The 15,038-nt window shown below is 33.6% G+C and overlaps 1 protein-coding gene across 5 annotated transcripts in view; it reads left to right on the top strand.

Moving 5' to 3' along the window:
* PAFAH1B1 (platelet activating factor acetylhydrolase 1b regulatory subunit 1) overlaps positions 1-15,038 on the top strand; it is a 63,791-nt gene that overhangs the window by 19,144 nt on the left and 29,609 nt on the right. For all 5 annotated transcript variants that reach the window (XM_006219064.3, XM_031685408.2, XM_072939023.1 and 2 more), the window contains one exon: positions 13,679-13,899. In XM_006219064.3, the coding sequence (XP_006219126.1) occupies positions 13,868-13,899 (32 nt within the window). In that variant the 5' untranslated portion in view covers positions 13,679-13,867. The remainder of the gene's footprint in view (positions 1-13,678; positions 13,900-15,038) is intronic.

Genomic DNA, 15,038 nt, shown 5'->3' with positions numbered 1-15,038 from the left:
ATTAAAATAAAGCTTTAAATATTGAATAAATTTGCTATCTTTGGAAAACATTTTTAAAAGCTCACTTGGTTTCTCTTAAGATAATATGTGAAAGAATTTTATTAAATATAAATTGCTGTGCAGTTTATAAGTTATTTTAATTGCTCGTAACCATGGAAATATAGTTGATTTGGAAAGATACGCTTTTCAAAGCTTCATTGCATACAAATGTTTGTTAGTTGCCAGATACTGTGCCTGGCCCTAGAGAGGCAAAGAAATCAGTTCAGTGTTTGTTCCTAAGGAGATCAGTCTGGTGCTAGAGATAGCATGTATATAGTTACAAAGAATGTGGGAGGCAGCACAAGGTAGAATTGATGATTTTTCAAATTTATTTAACAGTGGAAAACTTCTCCAAAAAACTTCTATGCAGAAACCCAGTATATAAACAGATTAAAAAAAACCAGAATCCTGCCTACTTGGCTTCCATCTGTCCTCATTCCTGCTATTTGAAGCTATTGGTATGGAAGTCAAAAACAAACCTGGTTTGAATCCTGTCCCTGCCACTGTCTAGCTGTCTAACCTTGAATACAGGCTCTAACCTTAGTGAACTTGTTTCTGCATCTGCTAAATAAGTACATTGGGGGTTTTGTTTTGTTGTTGGCTTTGTTTTGTTTTGTTTTGCTGGGTGTTGTAAGAATTAAACATTGCAGGAAAAGAGCCTAGCATAGAAAGTCATTCAGTAAATGGTAGCTATTAGGATTTATATGTACATGACACTTGAAGCTAAAGAAAAGGGTGCCTACTGCTGCTAAGGGAGAGTATGCTGGCCAAGGAGGGCTTCACAGAGGTGGTGATTGGCTACCTTCAGGCTGAATCGTGAAGGGGAATGGAAAATTGCACGACACATGGGTGAGGAGCATGTACCCAAAATAAAACATTTCAATAATAAAGACTTGAGCATATGGAATGCTGCTTCATTATACCTTTCTGGAGATAAATGGCCTCACCTGAGTTCTACACAGTTTTTCCTTACATTCTTTAACTCACACTTTAGTGTTCGGCTGGGCTAAACCAAGGGTGAGAGTCATTGACTTTCCTTGGCTAATTAAGTTGACTACTTAACTAAAGGAAAAAGTACTCTAAACCTGAACTTGTAAGCCATGCCTGGTTATAATGTAATATGTGCATTTTATAGACAAGTCCTTCCTGACTGCAATTGCAGTAGTGTATCGAAAATTAGGATCCCATGTCCTCCTCTGAGATCTTAGTAGATCTTTGTAAATATTTACCTTAGTAGGTAGGTAAGGTATTTTTGGCCTGAGATTCAGGTTAATGAGACTACTGCTGTAGATAAATTGCAGGTGGATATATTTACTTTGGATTTTTGAGAAAGAGAACTAGGAATTAGTTTCTAGGAAAAGCTGATGAAACATAATTTGATACTTTTTCTACCACAACAGCGATTGCTTTTTCCTTTTTATAACAATCAGATTTTAGGCAAAACGGTTCAGTGTGATAGGCGAACAAATGAAAAAGGTATTAAGCAAAATAGAGGAAATATTTCAGAAATACCTAAGTTTCTATATCTCCTCTTATGAGTGTGGGTAAAGTCATATAGCACTTAACTATGTGCCAGGCTCTGTTGTAAGCCCTTTACATGTATCAACTCATTTAATCTGCCTGACAACCCTATGAAGGAGATACTACTATTATTAAAAGTAGCCCATATCAGATAACTTCATTTGCCTAGATAAGGGGGTTTGCAGACTATGGCTGGCAAGCTAAATCCTGCCTCTACTTATTTTTATATAGCCTTCGAGCTAAGAATGAATTTTATGGTTTTTAGTGGTTGGAAAAAGCAAAATAATATTTTGTTAATTTTTTATACAATTTATTTTGTAAAATTTAAATTTAATTTTATAAATTAATAATAATTTGGTTAAAAATTATATGAAATTCAAATTTCAGTGTCCATAACATTTTATTGGAACAGAGACACACCTGTTCATTGTTGCTTTCTTGCTACAAAAACCACAAGGTCTGCAAAATTTAAAATATTTATTATCTGGCCCATTATAGAAAGTTTGCAGACCTTTGGTCTACCAAGGGGAGAAGATACAATCAAGATAAAAAGCAACAGAGTAATATAGTTACAAAGGAATGTGTCTTTATTAGAACATACCAGGAAGAGGAGGACTAGATAGAGTTGTATAATGAACAAGCCAGCAGTATTTTCTTCTTGAAGGTTTTTTATTAAGTCTTTAGTAATAGCTTAACTATAATGAAGGATGCTTAGTTATTTCAGAATGTTGGGTTGACCTCTTTCTCCTGTTAATATAAAATATCTCTTCAAGATATATTTGAAGGACTTTGTAAATATTTCTTCCAATTTGGGTGACAGTTTTGCAGTTACCATTGAAACCTGAGTACTTTGGCCTCCCAATTTGATTTTTTGCCCTTGGAATCCAGATGGTATTTTCTGACACTGATGATTTCTCTATTTCCTCTTCTTCATAATTTTGCTTTTGGCCCTTTAAGACTAGATACAGTTTGTAATGTTGAGTGTGTAGTTCTTTACTGAAGATGTACATGAAAATTATCTGGAGAAATTTTAAAATTCAGATGCCTCCTCAGAATCTCTGAGGATAAAGCCAGCTGTAATTAGCTTCAGGAAGTTACTCAGGTGGTTCTAATGCACACTTCTAGTTAAAATCCATAGTTAATTCCTTGAACTATTTTATTAGTAAATCCAATTTGAAAAAAATACATATGTGGCATTTACTGTTTGTAAAAACATACCCAGAAGTGTTTTTCAGCCTAAAGAATTATTGCCTAAATTTATGTAAACTCACAGAGGTCATCAGCATCCGTTTGATTAATTTATTTTCTCTTTTGATGTCACTCAATAGAACAGTAGAACCCAAGTAGGAATTTACATTAGAGAGCAAGTAGTATGATTTAGTGTTCATTTTTATGAGATATTTATTTGGCATCATTGAATTCCAGTGAATCTGGAAATAATGGATTTAATAAGGTAGAACATAATTCATAGGAAGCTCGATTATTTTCTGGAGGGATGGTTTACATTCTAGAACCATTTTGTCAATGTTTCTATCAGGCTGTATGTCTATAAAACAGTAAATAGTAGATCTTTTCCTCTTGTTTTCATTTAAATGTATATTGATGCCAGAGTGAATTTAAAAGGAAAAAGTGACCCATACTCTCTGAAATCATATTAAAACAACAAATGTTTGTCTTTTTCACATTCTGTTTCCCTTTTTATAGGCATACGCACTTGTATCACACAGAAAACTGATTTGAGATAAAAAAGCACTAGAAAGAATTCAGTTCCTTTGGAACTATCAGATTTTCAAAGTGGCTTCATGCCTTAAATCAAAGAAGAGAGGGATTTTAATCAACAAAGAAGCAGTCTCTGAGCACCCATCAATAGGTGAACACTTCTGGGACAGAGATTATATATAGCATGTATTTGATGGGCGTGCCATGAGAACAAAGAGGCACCCTGATTAATGTCAATAAAAAGAAAACTAAGAAGTATGAGGTAGACAGGCCAAGGAAAAAGAAACAAGGAGAGAAAAGAGAAGAGTGGGAATATCAGTAGTAATGAGATGGTGCTTCTAAGTTGCAATGGCAGTGAATACCACAAACTCTTAGTGAAGAGAGTGATGAAGAAACAGGATAGGAGTGTTCTTAGTTATCTGTTTTGCACCTCAGTAGCCCTTTGTTCAGGACGTTTCTTATAACTCCGTTTCTTACATTCGATAATCCTTGATGGCATTGATTTGCCTGGAGAGTATCCAGGGAGTAGTTTATGCAATATGAGGGGTGAAGAGTATTCATTCCAGTATGGTTTAGTGACAGACTAAAGCTGTAATAATAAAGACTGCTTATAGCACTGTTTACAGTAGCAAAGACATGGGAGCAACCTAAATGTTCATTGGCAGATGAATGTGATGTGTGTGTGTGTGTGTAAAATAGAATATATAATAGAATATTACTCAACAGTAAAAAAGAATGAAACAATGTCATTTGCAGCAACATAGATGGACCTGGAGATTGTCATTCTAAGTAAGTCAGAGAAAGACAAACATCATACGATATCTCTTATGTGTGGAATCTAAAAAAATGTGTGTGTAAAATAGAATATATAATACAATATTACTCAACAGTAAAAAAGAATGAAACAATGCCATTTGCAGCAACATAGATGGACCTGGAGATTGTCATTCTAAGTAAGTCAGAGAAAGACAAACATCATATGATACCTCTTATGTGTGGAATCTAAAAAAATACAAATTTTATTTATAAACCAGAGATAGATTAATGGACATAGAAAACAAACTATCGGTTACTAAAGGAGAAGGGGGGAGATACATTAAGAGTTTGGGATTAACAGATACACATTACTGTTTATCAAATACATAAACAGCAAGTACCTACTGTATAGCATGGGGGAGGTGTATTAAATTTCTTGTAATAAACTGTATTAGAAAAGAATTTGAAAATATGTATATATATATGCATATGTATAACTGAATTGCTTTGTTGTACACCAGCAACTAACATTGTAAATCAAATACACTTCAATAAAAAATTAAATTTTAAATAAAGTAAAATAAATGTCTTCAACAACTCACAGCCTTTAAAGGAAGACAGTATAATCCAGCCTCCCTAAAAGGTATCACCCACAATATCCAGCATACAATAAAACATTACTAGGCAAGCAAAGCAGGAAAATATGACCGCTAATCAAGAAAATAATAGTCAAATAATACTGTATTGTATATTTGAAAGTTGGCAAGAGAGTAGATCTCAAAAGTTCTCATCATGAGGAAAAACAATGTTAACTATGAGAGGTGTGATGGATGTTAACTAAACTTATTGGGGTGATAATTTTATAATGTATATGTATGTCAAATCATTATATTGTATGCTTTAAACTTACACAATGTAATATATAAATTATATTAATAAACCTGGGGAAAAGAAATTGGTAATCAATAGAAACAGACTTAAATTTAAATGGCAGAGGTATTGAAATTAACAAAAGGACTCTAACCCATTTATTATAAATATTTTCAAACACTCAAAAGAACCAATGGATATAATGAACAAAGAAATGGAGAATTTCAGCATAGAAATGATAACTATTTCAAATCAAATAGAAATTATAAAACTGAAAATTACAGTATTTGTCATGAAAAATTCCCTAGATGAAATTAACAGCAGATTGGCAGCTACAGAATAAAGGGTCATGGAAGATGAGGCTAGATCAATAGAAATTATTCAGTGTGAAGAACAGAGAGTAAAAGGAGTGTTTTAAAAGTGAACAACCACCACTTATACAGTCAGTTCCCTTGAGAGAAATGTGTCAAGATACGCAGTGGGGAAAGAAAATCTTGTCAGCAAACAGTATTGAAACAACTGAATAGCAGTATGGCGGGAAAAGAACCCTGCACCATATACAAAAATCAACTCGAGATGAATGATATTTAAACATAAAATCTAGCACCGGAAAGAAAACATGACTGGGAAGCTAAGATTTCTCAAGTGATACACAAACAGCAAACAACAATAATTTTAAAAGAAAAATGATAAATTCTGTGTCATCCATATTAAAACCTTTTGTTCCTCAAAAGACACCATTAAATAAATGAATAGCAAGACACAGATTTGGAAAAAAATATTCTCAAAACATCGATTTCACAAAAGACTGGTATCCAAAATAGAAAAAAAACCATACAACTTAATTATTTTTTAAAAAACATAAAATTTTAGAAGTAAGCAAAGTATTTGAACAGCCATTTCATGAAAGGAGACACATAACTGGCTAATCAGCACATAAAAATGTACATTGTTCGTTATCGGGGAAATGAAAATTAAAACCAGAATGTATAAAAAAAAAATACAATAAGGTGGCTAAAATTTAAGAGTGACAACCACTCGGTGTTGGAAAACATTGCACAATCAGGACTCATACACTTGATAGGAATATAGAATAGCACAACCACTTTGAAAAACATTCTGGCAGTTTCTTAGAAAATTAAACAGTATGAGCAAATAATTCTATTCCTGGTTATTTACCCAAGAGAAAGAAAAATATTTGTTCACACATACACATACACAAAGACTTGTATAAGAAAGTTCATAGCAGCCTTATTCATAATACCTAAAAACTGGAAAACAATCCAGGTGTCTGTTAATAGTAGAATGGCTAAAAATACTGTGGTATTTTCAACAATGGAATAAAAAAAATAAAGGCTGCTGTATTATTATAACAGAACTGGGGGCTTGGGGGCACATTAGGGTTCTACAGCAACCACAGAACCAAAAAGATGTATGTATATATTTAAAAGAAAAAAGTGGCCCACAATCAGTCAACCTCCCTCACCTCCCTCTCTGGGAGAGGGAGAGGACGGTGAGGGAGAGACTTTAAGGGATTGGCTCATATTACTGTGAAGGTTGGCTAGTCCAAAATTTGCAGATTAGGCTCACTGTCTGGTGACCCGGGAAGAGTTAACGTTGCAGCTCCAAGTCCAAAGGTAGTCTGCTGGCCTTGCACGTCTCAGGGGGATGTGTAAATCTTTTCTCTTGAGACCTTCAACAGATTGGACGAGGCCCACCCACAATATGGAGGGTCATCTGCTTTACTAGAAGTCTGCTGATTTAAGTGTTAATCTCATCTTTAAAAATACTATTTCTTTAGATTCGTAATCTAAAGCTATGGAGCATCTATTTGCAGCACTTGGCCTTTAATATTAAGAGTTACTAGACTTGAGATTAATAGGGGTAATTCTCAATGAAAAAGGTGATATCTTAATCATTGGTCCAAGGCTAATTGAAAAATGCAAAATATTTTTAATGTAAATTTTGGATGAGTGATTTAAATTTTGTAAAATTAAATATGGTGGTTAGCTGTAACTAATAGGAAAGTGAGGAAATTGTGCGGCTCTTGGAAGAATTGTACTTTTTCAGAAAGTGGACTGTGTCTGAGCTTAGTCCAACATTCAGTGATGAACCAGCTTGGCCTTTTTTTGCTTTTGTTTTTACTATTGCCTGCAAACACCAAATCTTTTTTTATTTTTTGCCAACACCAAGTCTTAATGGATTGTGGACCTCTAAACTGAAGCAGAGTTAGAACAAATAGACACTAAAGCTTTAGTATTTAATTAAAAACTTTCAGTGATCTAACATTTTCAAATTGTGGGGCTGGAGAAAATTAACTTTTTCTTATTATTTACACAGAACACAAGATACTGCAAGAACAATTAATGTTTTACTTCTGCCATTTTATTTTTATTAGAAAACAACTTCAGAACTTGAAGCTTGTCTCTAGGTGGGAGAGTGAGGAGATCACAGAGATTGATTTAAGGAAGTAAAAGTAAATCTGGGGTGGCGGGTGTTGTCCTATGTAATCAATTCAGCTGTAAATTTAAAATTTTAAATTTGAGTCAGGTATTTTTCAGAATATACAGTGCATTGACCTCATAGGTCAGTATACCTTCCCCCCCCATTATATGACTGCATTGCACTATAACACTAATGATGCAGTTTTAAACATTGTTTTATTGAGAACTTAGAGAAAACTGTAACGTCATATCTGATGCCATGATAAGGAATGTCATCTGATGAAGTGATGAAGAATTTGCAGGCACACCCAAAATACCCACCACTATTTAAATGGATGAAAGATGGTCCTCCTTTTTACTTCTTTAGTGAGGACTGTGCAAATCAAACACATATGTATACGTTCTGTTGGGTTGGTTATTCAGAAATCAGAATGATTTGGATGGTGCAAACAATTTGGGGTGGTGAAGGGAAGAGAAGACAGCACAAGTGAAAAAACATTTCTTATCCGGGGGCAGGACCTTGTTTTGGGAGATGATTGCTTTAGTTTTCATTTCTCATGAAGCACATAGTTCATCAGGAAACAACAGATTTTATTCTTCAACTCTTGAAAACTAGTCTGAAAAGGTACTTAATAATTCTTGGTTGACAGTAGCTTCTGCCTTGCTTCATTGCTGTATCTGGAAAATATTTGGATTAAGGATGTGCTATTCAAGGAATGTAGATTAGATAATCTGCTGACCTTCTTTAAAGCATTGTTGAATGACAATTTCATGAGAGCAGGTTTTGATAATCAACTGCTGTAAAAGTCTTAAGTGGCTCTCTTAAACTCTTCTAAATCTAATAATAAGTAATTCTGATGATTTCCATTTTTTTATCAGTACTCCTCTACTATTACCATATAATTGTTTCTTTATTTTTCCTTTCACATACATCCTTTATTTTTTGTGCTGTTTTCCCCTATTTCATAAACTCCTGGTTAGCAAGGAACAGTGTACAAAATACATTATTAATGAAGTGATATTTTATAAAGATTGTTTTCGTAAGTGTGAAACCTGTGTTAACACATTGAAACTTAAAATGAGAGGAACTTGATTCAGTCACCATCCTGATTTATAGTCACCATCCAATTTATAGGATTGTTTTATTAATGCTCTCCTATTTCTTTTCTGTTTTCTTTTTTACTTTTCCCCTTTCTCTTTCTGTGGCAAGGTACTTAACCAAGTTGTAAACATTGTTGTCTAGGAGAGCTGCATTGGTGTAGCAGATAAGTGGATATAACATTAGCGTATAGAGAATCCTGCATTTGAAAAAGCATATTGAATAGCCTCTGTTTCTAGTGCTTAGGCAACAACACACATTTGACCTCTGAGAATGTCTAGACATTGACATGCAAATGAATATACCAAACTCTTTGAAATATGTTTCTAATATATACAAGTAGCTTAGACTATTGAAATACTGCCAAAATACATTTCAAAAATGATAAGTCGTTTTATTCGTGATGTTGACTTTGGAAGGATTTGTGAACCACCTTAAAATATATGTATGTAATTTTGTTTATCTTCATATGTGCTTTTTTGAAGGAAGAGATCTTGGCTTTCATCATGTTCTCAAAGGAATCCAGTGACCCTCAAAGATTTAGAACTTCTCCACTAGGTGGTATGAAAATACTGCCTGGTTTATTTGTACTGTTGGTTAAATATAGATTGTTCAATGTAAAATACTTTAAACTCTCTCCTTTGCTCCATTTGAGAACTATTTATTTTTGTTATGGGATATTTTGCAATTACATGTTAAAATATTAAGCTAGAAGGTAACTGGAAGGTAAATCTGAGAAATACTATTCATTGCCTGTATTATATTGTTAAGTATGATACCTGTGCTTTCTGATAGCCAAAATATATATACTGAAGATAGGAAAGTTTAAAGGTAAGAAGTTAATAGAAAATGAAATAATCTGAGTTAAAAAGAACCTTAGATACTATCTCTTTTCCAGAAAAGTTAGATGAATTACTCAGGGTTATAGAATTGATGACAGTCTTGAACCCACATCTTCTTTCTTAATTTGCATCTAGGGCTCATCATACCTATTGTCTCTGTCTACCATATGTCATCAATACGTAGCTGGTTGTAATAAAAACAATGTTAACCTTTTGTGGTAATTAATAACATAATTAATAATAGCCAACAAATTGATAGGTCTTAATTATCTCACTCTCTGACTTCAGCCTTTCAACTGTACATATACACTTGGTGTAAAGACACATAAGTCTTTAACATATTCTTCTGCCCTCTAGTTTCTTGCAAATTGATAGTTGGAACCAGAGACTTGAACAGATTCAGATTTGATTTTGTGGCAAGAATGCTTTCTAAGTGATGTGGTGTTACTCTATCAAGGGATACATCATGTCAGGCTGTTTCTTTGTTTGCCTTTGGTTAATTAGGGGGTAAAAATGGTGATACTAAAATTCTTCATTCTTCATTTCTCCTATGTCTTTTCCTCCACCATTAGCACTTAAGCATTTCGCTTGGTTGAGAAAGACAACCCAGAAAAACTGCTTTCCAACATTTCCATTTATTTCTAAGATATTTATTTATGGTATCATTTTTACTTCGTCATCCTGCACTCATCAGCCTATTTAAATATGATTTTTGCAATGTGAAACCATGTCCTTAACATTCTACTGAAACCATTGTCATCATGTTTATACATGAGCTCTGCACTGAATGAACCAGACCCATTTTAGACCTTACTTTGCTTGATAGCTGAGTGACTTCGGGCATTATTGGTTGTGTCTCCTTGAAATACTCCCTTGGCTTGCGACATGCTCTCTTTTGTTTTTACTTTTACCCTTTTAAATTCTTCCTCTCAGCCTCAGTTGTAGACACTTCTTAGGTGTTGATGTTGCTCTGCATGACTCTAGCCTTGGCCTTCTGCTCATCTTACTCTACACATTCTCCCTGGTCATCTCATCCTTTGTCATGGCTTCAGTTACACGATCTCTAAGCTGGTAAGTACCAAACTTTTGTTTGTTTGTTTGGTAGATAGGTTCTTTTCAGAGCTGACTTGTTTGTACAGCTTCCTACTGGAAATCTCTTAGTCACCTTGGAATCAGCATATCTAAAAATGGAATGAATTATGATTACTTCTTCACCCCCTCACACATAGTTCTGCTTAGTTCAGTTTAGTTCTGATTCAGAAATCTAGAAGTTTTGACTTGACTCCTTGACTGACGTTTCTCTATCATCTTTCTAATTCTGTTCATTTACTCCTGCTATTCTAGTGTAGATTCCCCGTTTCCTTTACTCAGACCTTCTACCAGGTTTCTTTCTTTCCCATCTTTCTGGTCCATTCTTCACATAAAAGTGAGAGTGATTTTTCTAAAAATTAAACTTGTCTAATGGCTCCCCATTGTCCCTGGGGTAGATTGTAAACAACAGAGCTTGTTTTGTGACCTAGCCCATGCTTACCTCTTCAGCTTCATCTTGAACCATCTCTGCCTCTGTGGTAATACTTGTTGCATTTTCCACACTGTTTCTTGGCTGACTCTTCCAGTAGACTGTAACTTCTTCAGTGTAAAAACCAAAACTTTTCTTTTCCCTCATTAAACCTGGTGCCTGGCTCATAGTGTTTTCTGTGTGTTTGTTGAATGAATTAATTTGTACAGCCTGGTATATTATATATTCAGTGATTTGTTTATGTCTTGGTTTTATCATTATCATGCTAGTATTCGAGTACTATTGTAATTCTTATACATTAATTTGCTTTTTTGTCTAGAGGCAGTCTCTCCATAATTAAATTGCACCCTATAATGTGCATAATATAGTGGAGTTTTTTTCCTGATTAAAACAGGCGTTTTTGCTGTTGTGTTTTTCACTCTGATTTATATGATTAATCCTCTGATTACCATTGTCCTAGGTAATAGAAATCTATAGACAGTTCAGATAGTGACCAACATCAGATAATCCCTACCCTACTGTAATCTTTGTCAGAGTATGTAAGTTCATAGATGGTTTGGCTTGATACAACAATTAAGACTTAGAAAAGTGAGGCTTAAATAATTAGGAGATGTTAAATACCAAAGATGGTTGGTTTTCTGGATTGTCCATTGTGTTTGGTTCTCAGTCTGCTATTGCTGACATTAGTCATATTTCTTTGGATTTAGACATAGTGGTAGTGACGACTTTCAGCTCTTATTTGGGGGTAGCTGGATTCCAGGCCTGAGGAATCATTAGAGATTATAAAATAAATCCCTGATTATATTTACTCAATCAAGAAGGATCTCTTGAAATCAGCATCTGCCATTGGGAACATATGAGCACTTAACTTTTTGACTCAGGGCTCATATTGAAAACCAGAGTTTCCTCTCTAATTTTTCCTTCTTGACTGGCTTATTCACCACTGTATCCCTAGTGCCTGGCATAGCATGAAAAGGATACTCAAGAAATGGTCTTTGATAGAGGTAGTGGTTCTGGAGGGGAAGGAGTGGGAGGGCAGAATGAGTAGAGGATCAACTGTATGGTGACGGATTGAACCTAAACTTTTGCTGATGAGAACGTAGAGTATATAGAAGTAGAAATATAGTGGTGTACACATGAAACTAAAATAATGTTATAAACCAGTGTTACCTCAGTAAAAAATAAAGCTAAAATTTGAAAAAAGGTACAAACTTGCAATGACTAGTAAAGAAGTCTTAGAAATCTAAGGCACAGTACAGTGACTATAGACAGTAGTATTGTATTATAATCATCAAACTTGCTAAACAAACGACTAGAACTTAATTATTCAACCTACTTCTTCAAAAATTATGTAACATAATAGAGGTACTAATTATCACTATAAGGTAATCAAAATATGTAAAATATCAAATTAACATGTTGTATGTCTTAAATTTACACAGTATTATCTGTCAGATATATTTCAACTTTAAAATGTGATATATTTAAAACAAAAGGAAATAGTCTTTGTTTCCTTTGTCATTGATGTGTCTCTTGATAGGTGGTCCTATGGGCCCTTCATTAAAAGTTAATTTCACTTGAGAGATGATTTCCTGTTTCTTTGAAGTGTCCCATCCAATTGAATTTTGTAGGTACCAGTCTGCATTTTAAGTAAGATGTATCTCAGATATATAATTGACCTTTGAACAGAGCAAGGCTTAGGGGCATCAAACCTCCACACAGGTGAAAGCCTGAGTATAATTTTACAGTTAGCTGACTCTTTGGATCATGTAGTCCGTATGTATCTATTGAAAAAAATCTGTGTTTAAGTGGATGCGTGCAATTCAAACCCATGGTGTTCAAGGGTCAATTGAATTTCCTAATTACTATGGAAATTCTATTTTTATACAATGTGATAAAGACAAACTGTACTTAAACTTTTGTAAAATAGGAGATTTGAAGAATAATTCTTTAAGAAACAACTTGATTGTTCTTACTTTTATCTACATTTACTCTCATTGAGCTGATCACAGTACCTTTTAGATATTGTATAGAAATTGATTTTATAGTGTTGCAAGTATAAAGAAAAGACTGAAACATTAAGTAGTAATCAGAAACTAGGTTAGAGAATTAGATTACTATGTAAGCACAAAGAAGTTTGTACTCCATTCAGTTTAAAAATTTTTTTAACACATATATCTTAAGGACAAAACTAATTGAAACTCAATACTGAATTATTTCCTTTAAAAAATTTTTTTTGTTATTTTTTAATGAGATTACTGGAGATCGAACTCAGGACCTTGTGCATGCTAAGCATGCACTCTACCACTGAGCTGTTTCCCTCCCCACCCCCTCCAGATTATTTCTTGATTCATAAATGCATTGGTTAAGAGGCATGAGATTGCTAAATAGTTTACTTACATTATAAATAATATCAGCTAGTCTAAGATTATTGGTGACTAATACTCAGTCTTGAACATTACTTTAGTTATAGTTGGAATCTTTGGCTTGTGGACAGCTTGTGAAATACTTAATCCTTCTTTTTTCAGATTATACCCCTTTTTGTAAATTAGAAAACGATTTCTTTAGCCATTAAGGGGCAGTTATCATCTCTGAAGTTATGTTAATGTTTGGGATTTATTAAAATTGATATTTAGCAGGTGACATGATTGTTAGTGGGTAAAAATAGCGCTGTTTGGCTCAGTAAACTGTTAATTTAAAAATACATTAAATGACTATATTTTGGCATTGATTTAGTAGGTTAAAAACATCTGATATTCATATTAGCATCGAAGTTAGCTTCATCTTTGAAAGTATATACTACAGATAATAATTTAGAAATAATTTAAATTCTAAGTGAAAGGAATAATCTTTCTCTCTTTCTCCTTAGGTGGAATGAACCTTCCTTGTTGAATATCTCCTGGTTACCGGTTGGATTCACTCGTGAAAGAATTGTTTTCCTTTGTGTGGAAGCCACTTAGTGGAATATTTAATTATAAGTCCAGGGATTGCAAAGCTTTTTGATTTCCCAAAGGAGGAACATACCACTATATCAAATAAGCTTGACATTACAGCCAAAATGGTGCTGTCCCAGAGACAACGAGATGAACTGTAAGTTTCTCTGTTCTGTTTTTTGTTTTTAATCTTCTCATAAAGGGCAAAGTAGTAAATTAAAATACAGCTTTGGGAGATGTATTCTAAACTAAAACTATTGTTATGATATTGGCTTGAGCTGTTTGGTCTGATTTTAAAACTAGGTTTCATTTTGACAAAGTGTTACTTACCCTTGAGACTTTACTATGTGTACATTTAGAGCAGAACAAACAAGTTGGAATGAATTAAGCTTGTCTTAAATCTCTTATGTTCACTAGGAAGGTAGGGCTTCAGAGCTCTTCTAAATTTTTTGTCTGGAATCCATGTACTAGCAGAATGAAAGCTTTTATGCTGCTATAGTTAATGCCTTTACTTTTTGTCTTACTGTGTTTTTTACCTTTTATCATCCAATGGCTTTTGTAGGATTTGAACTTTATGAGTTGACTGACATAATTAATGCAAGTACATTAATGAAAGAAGCATGAAATGATTTGACCACTGCTATTTTATAGTATCTTACAGCATCCCATATTTATAGCATTCTGTTTTCATAGGTGAAGATTATGAACATTTAATTTAACTTCATGTTCTAGGTATTTTTAAAATTTCCAAAAAGCTCTGTTTATTTGGAAATAATTTCAAATTTATGGAAAAGTTGTAAGATTAATACAGAGAGTTCTTACTGTACATTTTATCAAAATTTGCTTATTGTGATTTTTTACATTTGCTCTATCATTTGCACTCTGTAGCCCAGGGTGAGGGTACATACCATGTTTTTTTTTAAACTATTTGAGAGTAATTTGCATGCCTGAAGGACTCCCCCCATCATATACTTCACTGTGTGGTTTCTGAGAATAACTATTCTTCTATGAAACCAAAGTACAGTTAGCAGTTTCAGTAAAATTTAACATTGTCACAATACTTCTATTTAATCTACTTCAGTTTTGTTAATCAACCCAGTAATGTCCTTTATAGCATTTTTTCCCCCCTCTCTGGTACACTACCAAAACCAGTCCAGGATTAGGTTTTATATTTAGTTGTCATGCCTCTTTAGTCTCATTTAATCTGGAACATTTCCTCAACTTTTCTTTGTCTTTTATGACACTGATGTTTTTGAAATAGTCTTTTTCTTAAATTTTTTAATTGAATGAACAATT

Source organism: Vicugna pacos, chromosome 16, assembly GCF_048564905.1.
Source record: "Vicugna pacos chromosome 16, VicPac4, whole genome shotgun sequence".
NCBI lineage: Eukaryota > Metazoa > Chordata > Mammalia > Artiodactyla > Camelidae > Vicugna > Vicugna pacos.
Note: the sequence above shows the minus strand (reverse complement) of the source record. Positions and strands in the feature narration are given on the sequence as shown.